At 36.3% G+C, this 14425-nt stretch overlaps 1 protein-coding gene across 4 annotated transcripts in view; it reads left to right on the top strand.

Moving 5' to 3' along the window:
- The window catches only part of Vps54 (VPS54 subunit of GARP complex), an 80102-nt gene that overhangs the window by 9173 nt on the left and 56504 nt on the right, over nucleotides 1-14425 (top strand). For 3 of the 4 annotated variants that reach the window (XM_041668776.1, XM_041668775.1, XM_041668778.1), the window contains 4 exons: nucleotides 3322-3477; nucleotides 4722-4963; nucleotides 9246-9324; nucleotides 11724-11758. In XM_041668776.1, coding sequence (XP_041524710.1) covers nucleotides 3322-3477; nucleotides 4722-4963; nucleotides 9246-9324; nucleotides 11724-11758 — 512 coding nt within the window. The remainder of the gene's footprint in view (nucleotides 1-3321; nucleotides 3478-4721; nucleotides 4964-9245; nucleotides 9325-11723; nucleotides 11759-14425) is intronic. The other variant, XM_041668777.1, reaches the window with a different exon arrangement.

Genomic DNA, 14425 nt, shown 5'->3' with positions numbered 1-14425 from the left:
GTAGCTGAGATTAGAGGCCAATGTTGGAATTATTATTATTTTTTGGATTTTTTGAGACAGGGTTTCTCCGTAGCTTTTGGTTCCTGTCCTGGAACTAGCTCTTGTAGACCAGGCTGGCCGCGAACTCACAGAGATCCACCTGCCTCTGCCTCCCGAGTGCTGGGATTAAAGGTGTGTGCCACCACCGCCCGGCTTGTTGGAATTATTTTTAAGCACATTTTCAAATGTGTATATATTTGGTTTTTTTTTCCTTGGGGTATGTAATCCTGAAATGAATCTTGAGCCTTTTACGAGAGAAAGAAGAGAAGATGGTGTGAGTGTTTTAGAAGAGGCAGCCTGCACAGCGTTCCAAAGGACAACTAGGCCACTCTTTCTGGAAGAGTTTATTCAAGGAGTGAGAATATACAAAAAGGAAGACAAGTCAATATTAGATTGTCAAAGTCTTGAGTACCACTTAATGAAATTTGAGATTTGCTTGGGCAGTAATAATTTTTAAAAGTTTTTGAGATGAAGTATAATATGATGAAAACTTAGTCGATTAATCCTAAAACTCTGCACATAGTCATTTAGACTGGGAACAGAGAGACCAGTTAGGGTCCGTAGACTGCCAGGACGGGAGCTTCAGATTGCACAGTAAGGTATCACCTGTGATGAGTAGGAGAAAGAAATTAGTGTGTTTGCCTCATAGAGATGGAGTATGAATTAGAACAAAGTGTAATGGCACATACCTGTGAGCATGGTTTAGTGAAGCCCATATTTTATATGCTAACATAAGTTGTTTATAGCTGTATTTTATCTGCTCTAGTAAGATGTTTTGTGTAGCCGGGCAGTGGTGGCGCACGCCTTTAATCCCAGCACTCGGGAGGCAGAGGCAGGCGGATCTCTGAGAGTTTGAGGCCAGCCTGGTCTACAAGAGCTAGTTCCAGGACAGGCTCCAAAACTACAGAGAAACCCTGTCTCGAAAAACCAAAAAAAAAAAAAAAAAAGAAAAGAAAAGAAGAAGAAGAAAAAAAATGTTTTGTGTAGATTCAAAATAGTAGGCAAGAGAAATAAAATGGACTTTTTCTGTTAGCTTATGTATAATAAGAAATTATATGGATAATTTAGAGTTGACTATAAATATTTTTGTAATACCTGTGCTTTCTCAAGGCAGTAACTACTATAATGTAGAAGGAACTAGTCTTTATATGCTATCTAAGTAATGTTCATAATAAATTGCAGCTGTCTCCTCATTCATCAGTTAGGGAATTCCAATTTCTATATGTGGTAAAATTCTTCTGCCATATAAACTTTGAAACCTTTTGATAGGTTTTTTCATATTTGAAGTTATACAATAATGCCATCATGAAGTAGATTACAAACTGAGTAGTTTTTTTCCCCCTGGATACTTACATTTTGTACTAATTAATATTTTACAAATATGTAGTTTCCTTCCCTCAAACTTTTTCCTTGAAAATTATAAATCATATGAAAGAACAAAAGAATATGCAATACTCAATATATTTTACTTATTTTGTTTTCAAATTTTTGTCAGATTTGTTTTATTCAAATTTTTGCTCAATAATTTAAAAGTAAATTACAGATAGTGAAATATATTACTTTAAATTTTTCTTTATTCTATTATTCTAATGCTAAGCATAAAGACATTTCTGATATTTTCAGTACTACTAATACAACTAAGAAAATCAATGATTTCAAGATACCATCTAATGTCCAATCCATATTAAAAGTTTCAAGGACATCTTAAAGCCACTTTATTAAAACAGGATTCAGTCAAGTATAACTGCTTTTAGCTGTTGCCTCTTTATTTAGTCTAGAATGACTTGTTAGACTTGTAAGTAAGCAGACCAGTCTTCCTATATAATTTCTTATGTTTTTGATTTGATTGTTTCCCCCTTATGAGGTTTACACATTACTCACCTGTTCCCGGTTTTCTTATAAACTGAAAGCTAGGTGTTTAGTAGTTGGACTGTAGCCGCACCTTTAGAGATGTATGTTTTCTTACCAGTGTCTTCTTCCCTCCCTTCTCCCTCTTTTCCTCCCTTCTGCTTGATATGTAGACCAGGCTGGCCAGGAAGTCACAAGATCTGCCTGCTTTTGCCTCCCGAGTGCTGAGATTAAAAACATGTGTCCCAACGTAGGGTGTTAAGTGGTTGAGTGCTGAAATAGATGTTCTGGTAACCCTTAGAAATACAATTTTTAGCAAACTGGAAGCAAGCCTGCATGGATGAGCTATTTGCTGTGGCTCATAGTTTTGTATTTCTGTTTCTTATTTACAGCTCTTTAAAAAAGGGATTTATTTTACGTGCATAAGTGTTTTGCCTTCATGTATGTCTGTGTACTATGTGCAGTACCTGTAGAGGCCAGAAGAGGGTGTTGGGTCTTCTGGAATTGTAGTCACAGATAAGCTGCCATGTGGCTACTGGGAAGTGAACCCAGGTCCTTTGCAAGTGCAGCCAGAACTCATAACCACAGAGCCATCTCTCCAGTCCCTATTTCCAATTCTTTTTCATTTGCTAGGTTTCCACCTTGTTTTTTTTTTTTTTAATTTGTTATATAGCACATAATTTTGGGGGCCTTGTTAAATTTATCTCAAGTATAGGACAACTTTAATTAGATAATCTCTAAACATTTCAGAACAAAACAATCAAGTAGTACTTGTTATTTGACCCTGAGTTGCAATATTGTTTCATTTATAGTAGTATTTCCTAATGATTTTATGTTAATTACTGCATTTGGTATATAATATGAATATTATATAATTATAATAGCTAATCTGTGAACACTAATATTGAGATTGCATTAAACTTTACATGTATATATGCCCATAATTTTTCAGATCTATTTAAGATGTGGTCTTTTTCATCTATTTTATAGATGAGAAAAGGTACACACAGGTTAAAGAATTTCATATGGTTTTCCTCTTGGTGACTGAAGACAAGATCCAAACCCAGCAAAATGGATTTAAAACTTATACATTCTAGCCATTTTGGTAGTGTGTCATTATTGTAATCTTGTTGAAATGAATGGCATGTCTCATCTTTAATATTTTGGTTACAGATTATTAAATATTTGTACTTTTAATAAAAAATTAAGTAAGAATGCTCATCTGTAGGATTTTTTTTTTCCAAACAAGGAAAAGTTTCTTAGAAAACTAAGTGTTCTGAACAACTTACTTAATTAGCCACAGATATTCAAATGTTTATACTTGGAGGGCTTTTGAAAAAATGCTCCTGGTTTTGAAAGACTACTGGTGATGTGTATTATATTTATAGATAGATTTTGTTTGTATTGTTAATTATGATGTGTGTCTTATTTTAGTCGAGTGGTGGTTTTATGCAATGGCTTCAAGCCACAGATCTTCTCCAGTGCCTCAAGGAAGCAGCAGTGATGTTTTCTTTAAGAAAGAGGTAGATCCAGCAAAACACATTCGACCTGTGCAGTCACTGCCAGATGTGTGTCCTAAGGAACCCACAGGTAATTTTTCTGATGATTTGTGTTATCATTCAAAGTGTAGTCATGTTTCATATACTTAACCTCACATTTTATAATGCTAAAGCCCAAGCTATATAGTAGATTGGAAAATTAGAATATAATTTTTCACTCATTCCCATTAAAGGAGTTAGCTGGAAAATTATTGAAAATTGAGATGCACATTGAAAGCTATTTAGTTAAAATGTAGTATAACCATTATTTGATTTTATTTTTATTATTTGTAGGTCTCATTATTTGCAGATTCTGTATTTAAAAATATCCTTATTCCCTACAGTGTTTTAAACCCCAATATTAAATATTTGTTGTACTTTGGTGGTATTTGTAGATGTGTGCAGAGCAGTAAAAAGAACTGAGCTGCCTAACACAGGTATTCCAGCTGTGAGTGCTTAAAGTTCTTGTTTCCGCTCCTGGCATCAAATACTCTTTATGCAGCCTGTTTCATGTCAGTGCATTTTGCTTTTTTGTTGGAGCTGTTGCTGTTTAAAATGACCTGTACATAGTACCTAGCTGCTGTCTAGTGTGACTAAACACTGTGCTTTACGGAGAAAACATGTAGAAAGCTTCGTGCAAGCACTGCTTATAATGTTGACAGTCATGAAATCTGTATTATAACGACCGGTGGATAGGAAATAATGTCTTTACACAGAAACAAAAGCAGATAGGTGTATATATTTACCGACTGATGAGAATGTTATGACCCCAGGAACAGTAATTTACGGTTTGCTAGTTAGGTGTTCACAGAACTTTATATAACAGATCTGTAAATAATGAGAATTATTGTATATTGTATTTTCCTTTATAATTAACACTTTTGCCCCATTGTGTCACGTAATTAAAGCCGAACAAAGGGCATTTAAATGATGAGTGCCTGCCATAATATAATAGGAAAAAAAGGTTTATCTTTAAAAGAAAAGCTGAGGTATTTTTAGTTTTGGAAAAAAGAGAAATTGTAACTAAAGAAATTAATTAATGAAAGGATTTTGCTTATATGCTCCCATTTGGGAGTTTGTAACCCTCAAATTCTACATGTCTTTTATCCTATGCTTCTTAGTCCTTTGATGATTGATGCTGGATGATGAGGGTTATTTAATTGACTTTTATTAATCATTTACCATGGAGAAAGAGTTTGGTTGCCTATAAAATAGACTACAAGCACTTTTATTTTTCTAGGATATGCTTGCAAGCTTAGAGCCAACTTTACAGAGGTCTCTTGTTTACTTTTGCAGGTGATTCACGTAGTTTATGTGTTGCCCCGTCTCTAGTTACAGATCAGCATAGATGGACTGTATATCATTCCAAAGTAAATCTCCCAGCAGCATTAAATGATCCTACATTAGCAAAAAGAGAATCTGACTTCTTCACAAAAACATGGGGACTGGACTTTGTGGACACTGAAGTCATACCTTCATTCTACCTCCCACAGATCAGCAAGGAACATTTTATAGCATATCAGCAGGAAATCTCTCAGGTAACAGCTAATCTTGAATTTAGTAGTACTCAAGTCAAAAGTAAAAGAAAGATTTTTAGTTTGATTCATGTAGATCTTTGAAGTCATAGTATTCTTTTTTAATGTTTTTTTTTTTTTAATGTATCCAAATTCTGTTGTCTGGGTTGTGTTTCTTTAGGTATATTTTAATAAATTTATTTTCCTTTCTTTTGTAGTGGTTTTTCAGAATTACAGATATTAGTGTTAAGATTCAGTGGGACCCTACCCTACCTGCCAAGGAGAAGTAGCTGTAAGAGTTTTATAAAGCTCAGATGATCTTTGAGATTTAGGGAATTAGTAGGTTAGGGTGCAAGGGGGAGAAGGCAAGCCAGGTGAGAGGAGAGGCAGGGCTCATGATGTCTGACACTAGAGGAGTAGGTATGAGTTAGAAAGTAAAACATGTCCTCTTAGTGGGCTTCATGGATAAGACTGTCTGCTATTCAGAAAATAGCCCTGGGCCTTTGGATTCCAACTAGTGCAACAGTACCTATTCCTGCTTGTATAGGCCACAGCAGGGAACTGTGACTGACTTGTTGGAGAGAAGAACAGCATTGAGATAGAGATGCTATTCCTCCAAAGACTGTGAAACTCATCTTTGGCTGGCCAGGAACCAGTATTAAACAGCTGTAGAAACAGACAAGTACATGGATTCATGTGGAGTGAATGCCTCTTATCAGTATTTTGCTTGTTCAGGTGTGCAAGGCCAAAGCCACAGTCTGTCAGAGTCTGACAAAGAGCATGCCACTGTTTAGAAGCTCTGAATTCCTCTGAGATTTGTGGGCAGAATCAGATGGAGAGGCCCTAAGATGGTTCATCCTCTCTGTAAGGCTCCTGAAACCAAAATTTCCTGTGACACAGAATTAAGAGGGAACTTTACTACTATCAAGATTTATACACATCTCAGGAATACAGAGGCCATTGCAGCAGACAAGCATTTGAAACTGGGGGCAGTTTGAGAAGATGAAGAGCTTTAAAGAGAATTCTCCATTCATGCAGAACTCAGGGTCTAGTGGAAGCAGCCAGTCAGTGTGGAAAGATAAAGTGACAGAGCCAGGCAAAGCTGGAGAAGAAGTGTTGTGGAAAATTGTTTTATCACGAGGCAGGAGCTTCTTCCCTACATGTAATGGGTGATGCTGCTGTTGTAAGAACAAAAGGGGGGCCGGGCGGTGGTGGTGCACGTCTTTAATCCCAGCACTCGGGAGGCAGAGGCAGGTGGATCTCTGTGAGTTCGAGGCCAGCCTGGTCTACAAGAGCTAGTTCCAAAACTACAGAGAAACCCTGTCTCAAAAAACAGAACAAAAGGGGATCCTGAGATAAACCTAACAATGACATCTTCCTGAAGTTGAGCCCATACCAGTCTAGAGGCTTCTGTATTTGGAAATCCCCAGTTGTGACTTCAGTACCCAGTTGTCTGGTTTTCTGTTTTTAACATTCTAACAACTTCTGAATCCCAAATTGTCGGCTCCACAGTCTACAGTTGGATAAACTTTCAATAAGATGACTATGACCATGAGAACATTCTGTCTGAAGATTTGGCTGGGCTTGCCAAAGATGCTGTAACAATATCCTTGTATATAAATCTTTCCTGGGGTGGAGCTTGTATCTTGACACCTTGTGCTTCTATTTGTTGACTTTGGGGACAATAAGGATTGCCCACCTAAAGACCTCTGTTCTCTTGGGAATGATTTCCTAAGCTTTCTGTTTCAAGCAATAGAGTCATCCTTTTAGGTGAATAATGTCTGTGAAGAGGGAGCTTTGGATGAGTTTGGCAGGCCCGTTGTGCTGATCAGAGCCCCTGGTCTGGCCAGGACCTCTAGGTATGTCCAGACTGGAATCTAAGCTTAGGCAAAGATCTACTTATGTGATAGCAGTAACAGTAAGATACTCTATATTATGTTAGAATTAGTTAGTAAAAGATGTACAGTTGAACTTCCTGAGGACATTGAAGGCAATGAGACTGTCCTAGACATGTTCAAGGCACAGCCGCAGAAACTGATTCCTCTCTCTTGCCAACATGCTCATTGAGACAAAAAGTACTTCACATATGCTACCCTGCCTCAGCTTACTGCATCCTTTTCTGGTGATGATAGTCATGAAAGATGGTGACTCACTCTGAGATCTGAGCATTAATTGTTGGGTCTGCTTTGTTATGATTTGTTACAGGATTTGGTGCTAGAAGTGGGGAGTCTATACAGGAGGAGATTCCATTGTCCCTTACTATACACACATTTGGCTTCCTGTAGACCAAATCCATTTTCTCCTTTCATTGGCTTCTAGAGAATGTATGAGGCCAAGGGAAACACACATCTTCCCTTTCACTCATCTGTCTCCTAGTGTTGAGTACTGTGTGGAACCCTCAGGCTTTTCAGTGGCGGGCTCTGACCATAAGAACATTATCACTGCTCTGTGTTTTTGAGGTTGGGATACTGTCAGGTTTAGGCATTGGAGGTGGTGATTGATTCTACATGTCTGACTGACTTCATCAGTGACTGTAGTTACAGAAAGTATTGGTGAACTTCAAAGACCACAGTTGAGCTAGAAGAGAAAGACAAAAATCAACATAAATATATTAAAATTTGGGGAGGTGGAAAAAGAGTATCACTTTCCATTCTCAATTAATTGCTGATGTTTTGTTTTTTGAGACAAGGTCTTATTCTAGCCCTAGCTGGCTTGGATCTCACTATGTAGACCAGACTGACCTCAAATCCAGAGATCTGCCACTTTTGCCTCTGGGAGTGCATTACCATACTTGACAGGAGACAGGTTTGCAACAGTGTTCCAGATATTTCCTTATGAATTTTATTTTAAATACAAGTAGAAAAAGGAGAGAGGCAACTCAGGAAATGTTGTAAATTGCTAGTATAGTCCCCCTTCCCCATCCCAGATGCTTGAGAGAAGAAGAACATGTACAGTTATGCTTAAATCACTTGGGAGATTTGTTTGCTAATAAAGTTCCCAAGCAAAAAATATCCAGAGTAGAACTTTTCCCATGTCTCCAGTTTACTGCAACAGAGCATCCCACCTTCAGCAGACACCTTTACTGTATCCATATAAATGTTCAATTCAGCCGTCTCCTTCTCCTCCTCCACTATTTCTATTTCTTTTGAGACAGGGTCTCACTCTGTAGCCCTGGCTGGCCTGGAACTTGCTATATAGATCAGGTTGGCCTCTAACTTTCAGAGCAAACTCACAGAACACTACCTGCCTGTATGCTCTGAGTACTGAGGTTGATCCACACCCATCTCAGTATACTTTAAATTGCTCTTTCCGAAAGCAAGAATTGAACACAGAGTTTGAAATGGCCTATTACTCAATTTTAACTTAGCAAATGACTATTATTAATATCCCAATTACCAGTTCAGTCTTTAAAAAAGTTAAATGACACAGTGGGAAATATGTATATACTAACAAAGGCTGACTCTATTTTGTGTGTGTGTGTGTGCATGTGTATGCTGAACTCTCACCTCACTGTGTTGTCCAACTGGCCTCAACTGGTCTTTCCACCTCAGCCTCTTTAGTAACTGGGATTATAGGTATGAGCTATTATTACCTAATTCAATATGTATTTATATTTTAATAATTGCTGCTTTTAATATTTTTAAATTTAATTTAAATATAACTGATTTTATTTCAGTTATTTACTTTGTTGATTTTGTGGAAATAGGATGAATACGACTATATTACTGATATTTAATTTGTATAATGTCTCAAGTAATTTTATATACAACCTACAAATTGCAAGTTGAAATGAAGAGATGCTACTGTGTATTGTTAGTGTGACAGAAATCTAAATCGCTGACAGAACCAGTGCTGGCACTGATGTGGAGCAATAGAAGCTCTCATTCACTGCTGGTGGGAATACAGAGTAGAATAGCCACTTTGCCAAACAATCTGTAAGTACCTGGCAGAATACTCCTAGAACTTTGAACACTATATGCTAAGTGTTTCCCTGTCTTCACGTTTTACTTGCCCATGTGTCTTTTTTAATGGCATTCTTGAAAAGAAAAGAAACTTTTATTATTTTGTTGCATGGGTAGAATCCAGTGCTTTACATAAGCTAGGCCACGTGCCTACTACTGAGCTGTATCTCTGTCCCTCCATAGTGGTATTTGGTTTGGTTTTTAATTTGTATTTAAGTTCAGAGGCCAGTGATTATATTAAGTTTCAGAGGTAATTTGGTATAATTATGTTATAAAACATGTTGCTGTTTTGAATAATCATATTTCCACATAGCATTGCTTATTATTCATTGTATTTTAATTAGAGAGAGAAGATTCATGAGAGATGCAAGAATATTTGTCCTCCTAAAGATACCTTTGACAGGACTCTTTTACATATTCATGGTACGTATATATGCCACTCTAGATAATGAGCCCAGCTCAACTACTAAAGAACAATTGTTAATGTTGAAACTCTGTTTCCTATCATATGTACAGTTTTTCTTTTTAGTAAATTATTTGTATATTTTTGTGGTACTGGGGATTAAAACCTGGGCCTTGTGTTTGCTAGGCTGTATTCCTAGCTTTTATTTCTAGTAAACAGTTTTACAGTTTAAAGCCATAGTCTTTTCTACAAAGTTCCTTAGAGCAGACACATGACTGTGATAGTATAATCCTTCAGTTTGACAAATATGTAATTGCTTGGTGCTTGGTGCATTGCTTGTTGCTTAAAAATAAAAGAGTAAGAAATTGTCTTAGCTTTCAAGGAATTTAAGGAAATAAACCAATATTTGCAGAACTATATGTTAGTCACTAGCTTTATAAAATTGTACACACATCCTTTCTTGCTAAGCTTAAGAAAGGGACCCATAGTTGATGATTGTGACCTGTGTTTTAGATTAGCTAGTGTGAAACATTTATGTATTTGGTAGGGCTTATGTATTTCCTAGAGATGAACATGAACAGTACATACAAAACCATAAAGTCAAGGGAGGACAAAGCATGTCGAGATTTGCAAGCCTCTCACATGTTGGTTCTATTGGGAGTAAGAAATGAGGTGAAAGGAGAGGCAAGGGGTCAGGTCACAGAGATTTTTGTATGTCTTGCTCAGGAATTTTACTCTTTCTATAGGCAATATAGAACTATAAAATATTTTTAGCCAGACATGGTTAGATTTACAGTTGTACATTTCCTAATGAAAATAGTTAATAATAAGGTATTATATGATGGTAAGACTTTAGACAAGAAGATAATTGGAGGCTTTATGGTAATATAGGTAAGAAATGATGTGGCCCCAGTAACAGAGTGGAAATAGAGAAGAAATGAGAATAGAAAGCCAAGTAGCCTAGGCACAGGTCTTAATGGTCAGTCAGTGTGGTAATGGAATAAGATGTCGGTGATAATTTATATATTTCATGCTTGGGCAGCTGTCTACATGAGGAGTCCAATTCAGGGAGAGAGGCAGGAAGGACTCTGGAAGAGCTGAAGGCTACTTTAGCTGCCAGTCTGCAGTGAAAGACACATCTGGTTGACACCTAGAGCTCAGGAACGAGGAATATAGGTTGAAATGTCGGCATGGTGGTTGGTATCAGAGGAACTATAATAGAATCAACAGAGACTTCCACATTAGAAATGAAAAGCTAGGAAAGTGAGAATGATTAGTTTACAATGTCAGAAAGTTTATTGCATGCTGAGAAGTCTAGAATTTGACAGATTTTTAGAGTGAGCCTTTAGAGCAGAATAGTGGTTACAGACACCTCGATACTCCATAAGAAGGGGGTATATAGGCAAGAGATGCAGACTCAGTAGGGATGAACTTGAAGACGAGGTAAGGTACTGACTGAGTAAAGACCTCTGAGTGGATGAGGCAGGAGAGACATTTGCATAATGCCTAACACCAGTATTTTCCTTAAGTTTTGCCCCTGAGGTGGCTCCCTTGCTTCAAGCCACTCCTGGTCCTAGATTTTATCATCTCAGTTTTGTAAATAGAAGAGAATTGAGCATATTTTTATGTAGAGTTGAAAACTTCATTTAAGGAAAGAATTTGAAGCTTATGGAGAGACAAAGTGATTGATAAAGCAGATTTACAGACGAGACATGCGGGGGTGGAGTCTAAGTGTTGAGAGACAATTTGAGAAAAGAGATACCTCATCAGACATTAGCTTGGCAGGATGAAGACAGAATTTATTGGACATAAAAGAAGATGTCAGAAAAGAAAATAAATATGCTATCAAAAGTCAGTCTTTGACCAAAAATTTGGGATAAAACGGTCGATATCTTTAATAAAAATAAAAGTAATATTTCTAATTGAGTTTGGTGATACACAATTACAACCCTAAAACTTGAACAGCTGAGACAAGAGAATTCAGAGTTTCAGGAAAGTTTGGGCTACATAGGAAGTTCCAGGCCAACTTGGGCGATGAAGTAAAATCTTGTCTCAAAAACAAAAGTAATTAGCAGCAGCAATAACACCAACAAAAACCCATCTTACTGTTTTAGAATTTAATATAGTTTCTAAAACCATATAGCATACCTCATTTTACAAAAACTTAATGAAAAGAGCATCAGAAAGATTGAAATGGACTTAGCTGTTTGTTACTAACTGGTAAATTTACCTGCAGCGTTTGTCTTGTTCAGTGTGACCTACTATAGTGGAAATCATAGGTAGATTGAGGGACACTTTAAGGACAAAATTGATTTACCTACTTAGCCTAGTGTAATGATAAATTCTTCAAAATATATTTATGAATAAAAAATGAAAACAGATATGAAAATTTCTATTTCCCCTTTACTTTTTTTGATAGATAAATCCAGGACAGATCTGGAACAAGTACCTAAGGTAATGAAGCATAGACATAAGAATTCAGTTTAATTTTGCCTCTTAAGAATCTTTCAATTGACTGTTTTTGACCAGTGAGACTGTTCTGCTCTTCTGAGAATATATATCTATGTATATATATTTGTATATTATATGTGTCTAATTTTATGTCATTTTTATTATTATACTTTAATTTAAAGATTTCTTCAGATAAATGATTTTTACCTCTTTATTTTTATGTAAAATATTTAATTAGCCTGCGCAGTATTAGGATTCATTATGGCATTTTGAAACAAAATTTGCTTTTGTTTTTTTCTCCCCTCCCTTGTTACCCCATTTTCCCTGACACTCCCTTATACCTTCAGTTTCTTTTCCTGTGCTTATGACTGTTGGCCACCCACTTCCTTTGCACCTCTTCCCTCACACTCCGTCTCCTTTCTAGTTTCACAGTCTGTCCCCATACTTACACCATTTACATATAAGCAAGCAAGGGTCTGCATAGGAGAGAGAGTGTATAATTTTTGTCAGAATTTCTGAGTTTTTGCTTAGTATACTTTCCAGGTCCATCCATTTTCCTGCAAATTCATTATTTCACTTTTCATTGTAGTTAAAATTCTCTTGTGTTTATATTATTATATATCACATTTTCATTATTCCTTCATCTGTTGGTGGAATGCTGGTTCCATTTCCTTGCTATTTTGACTAATTCAGCACTAAACATGGATCTGCAGGTATCTCTAGGGCAGGCTGTTGAGTTCTTTGCATGAATGCCCAGGAATATTATAGCTAGGTCATATGTCTAGTTCTATTTTTAATTTTTGAGAAACTGTCATACTGATTCCTTAATGACTGTGCTAGGTTACACATCTACCACATGAATAGGGCTTTCTCTTCCTATATCCCTGGCAGCATTTGCTATCCTTTTTCTTAATTCTGAATTGGGTGAGCTACCACCTAAAAGTAGTTTTAATTTGCATTTTTCTGATGACTAAAGATGTTGAACACTTCTTAAAGTACGGTTGGTCTACCGTCTGTCTTTTTTTCTCTCTTTCAAACCATATATCAATTATTCTATATATTGATCAGCAGTTTTAGATTTTGGTATCTAATTTTTACTCTTCATATATTCTAATGTCAGTGTCCTATCTAAAGTATAGCCAGCAAAAATTCTCGCTGTCTGTAGGCTCTCTCTTCATTCTACTGATAGTTTCCTTTGCTGTGTGGAAACTTTAAATTCCATATTTGTTAATGCTTGGGAGTCATTTCCAGTACAATTGGAAGTTTGTTCAACAGGGTCTTTCCTATGGCTAAGATCTTGATGTATGTTCCCTGTTTACCCTCAACAGCTTCAGCATGTCAGGTTTTAAATTAATTGATGTGCTTTGAGTTTTGTTTAGTGTGAGCGATATGAGCCTATTTTCATTCTTTTGCAGGTGAATATCCAGTTTCACCTGCATCATTTATTGAATAGATTGTCTTTTTTCCAGCGTACATTTTTGATGGCTTGGGTTTGTCAGAAATTAGGTGGCCATAACTGTGTGGGTTTATTTCTTTGTCCTATATTCTGTTTCATTGGCCTAAATTTCCACTTTTGTGCCAGGACTGTGCTTCTATGCCACTATGGCTCTATAGTATAATTTGAGCTCAACTGTTTTGATAACCTGCCGTAAGTGTTCTTTCTGCTAAGGATTACTTTGGCTGTGTGGGCTTTTTTGTGTTTTCATATGAATTTATTCTTTTCAGAACTAGAAGAAAAAATAAGTTCTGTGAAGAATGTGATTGGAATTTTGATGGGTATTATGTTGAATCTGAGATTGTTTGTAGTTGTATAACTGTTTCACAATATTAATTCTGCCAGTCCAGGAACAAGGAAGGTCTTTTCTTCATATAGTATCTTTTAAATTTCTTTTTCAAATGCCTTAAAGTTTTCATTGAAAAGTCTTTGACTTCCTTGGTTAGATTTATTCCTAGTTACTTAATTTATCTTTTTGAGCTGTTGTGATTGGGTATATTTTCCTATTATTAATTTTTTAAATTTATTTTTTATTTTTTGTTTTTGGAGACAGATTTTCTCTGTGTAACAGCCTTGGCTGTTCATTTGTAGACTGCTGACCTTGAACTTATAAGATCCACCTGCCTTTGCCTCCCAAGTGCTGGAATTAAAGGCGTATGCCAGCATGCCCAGCTAATTTTCCTAATTTGTTTCTCAGCAAGTTTGTTATTGATATTTATGAAAGCTACTGCTTTTGTTTGTTTCATTTTTGTACTCTGTGTCTTCATTGAAAGTATTTCTTCTAAAAGTTTTCTGATAACATCTGTAAGGACTTTTGAGTATAGAATTGTTACTAGAAAATAGAAATAACATTTTTCTTTCTTAGTTTTATCATTTTCTGCCTTTCTTTTGTCTTGGGGATTTAGCTAAGATTTTTGAGCGCTGTATTGAATAAGAGATAGTAGATACCCTGATCTGGTTCAGATCTTAGGAGATGTTTCCAGAGTTTCTGACATAGTATAATGTTGGCTATAGGTTTGCTATATATGCACTTTGTTCTTTTGAGGTATGGTCTGTCTGTGCATACTTTTCCGGTACATTTATCATGAAAGTGTGTTAAACTTTGTCAGATGTCTTTTCTGCATTTATTCCAGAGGAACAGTGACGTTGTTTTGTTTTCATTTTCATTTGTTTCT

Source organism: Microtus oregoni, unplaced genomic scaffold (genome assembly GCF_018167655.1).
Source record: "Microtus oregoni isolate MIOR12 unplaced genomic scaffold, Mior012 000019F_ref0000042, whole genome shotgun sequence".
NCBI classification, from domain to species: Eukaryota; Metazoa; Chordata; class Mammalia; order Rodentia; family Cricetidae; genus Microtus; species Microtus oregoni.
This window is presented reverse-complemented; position numbering and strand designations above follow the sequence as displayed.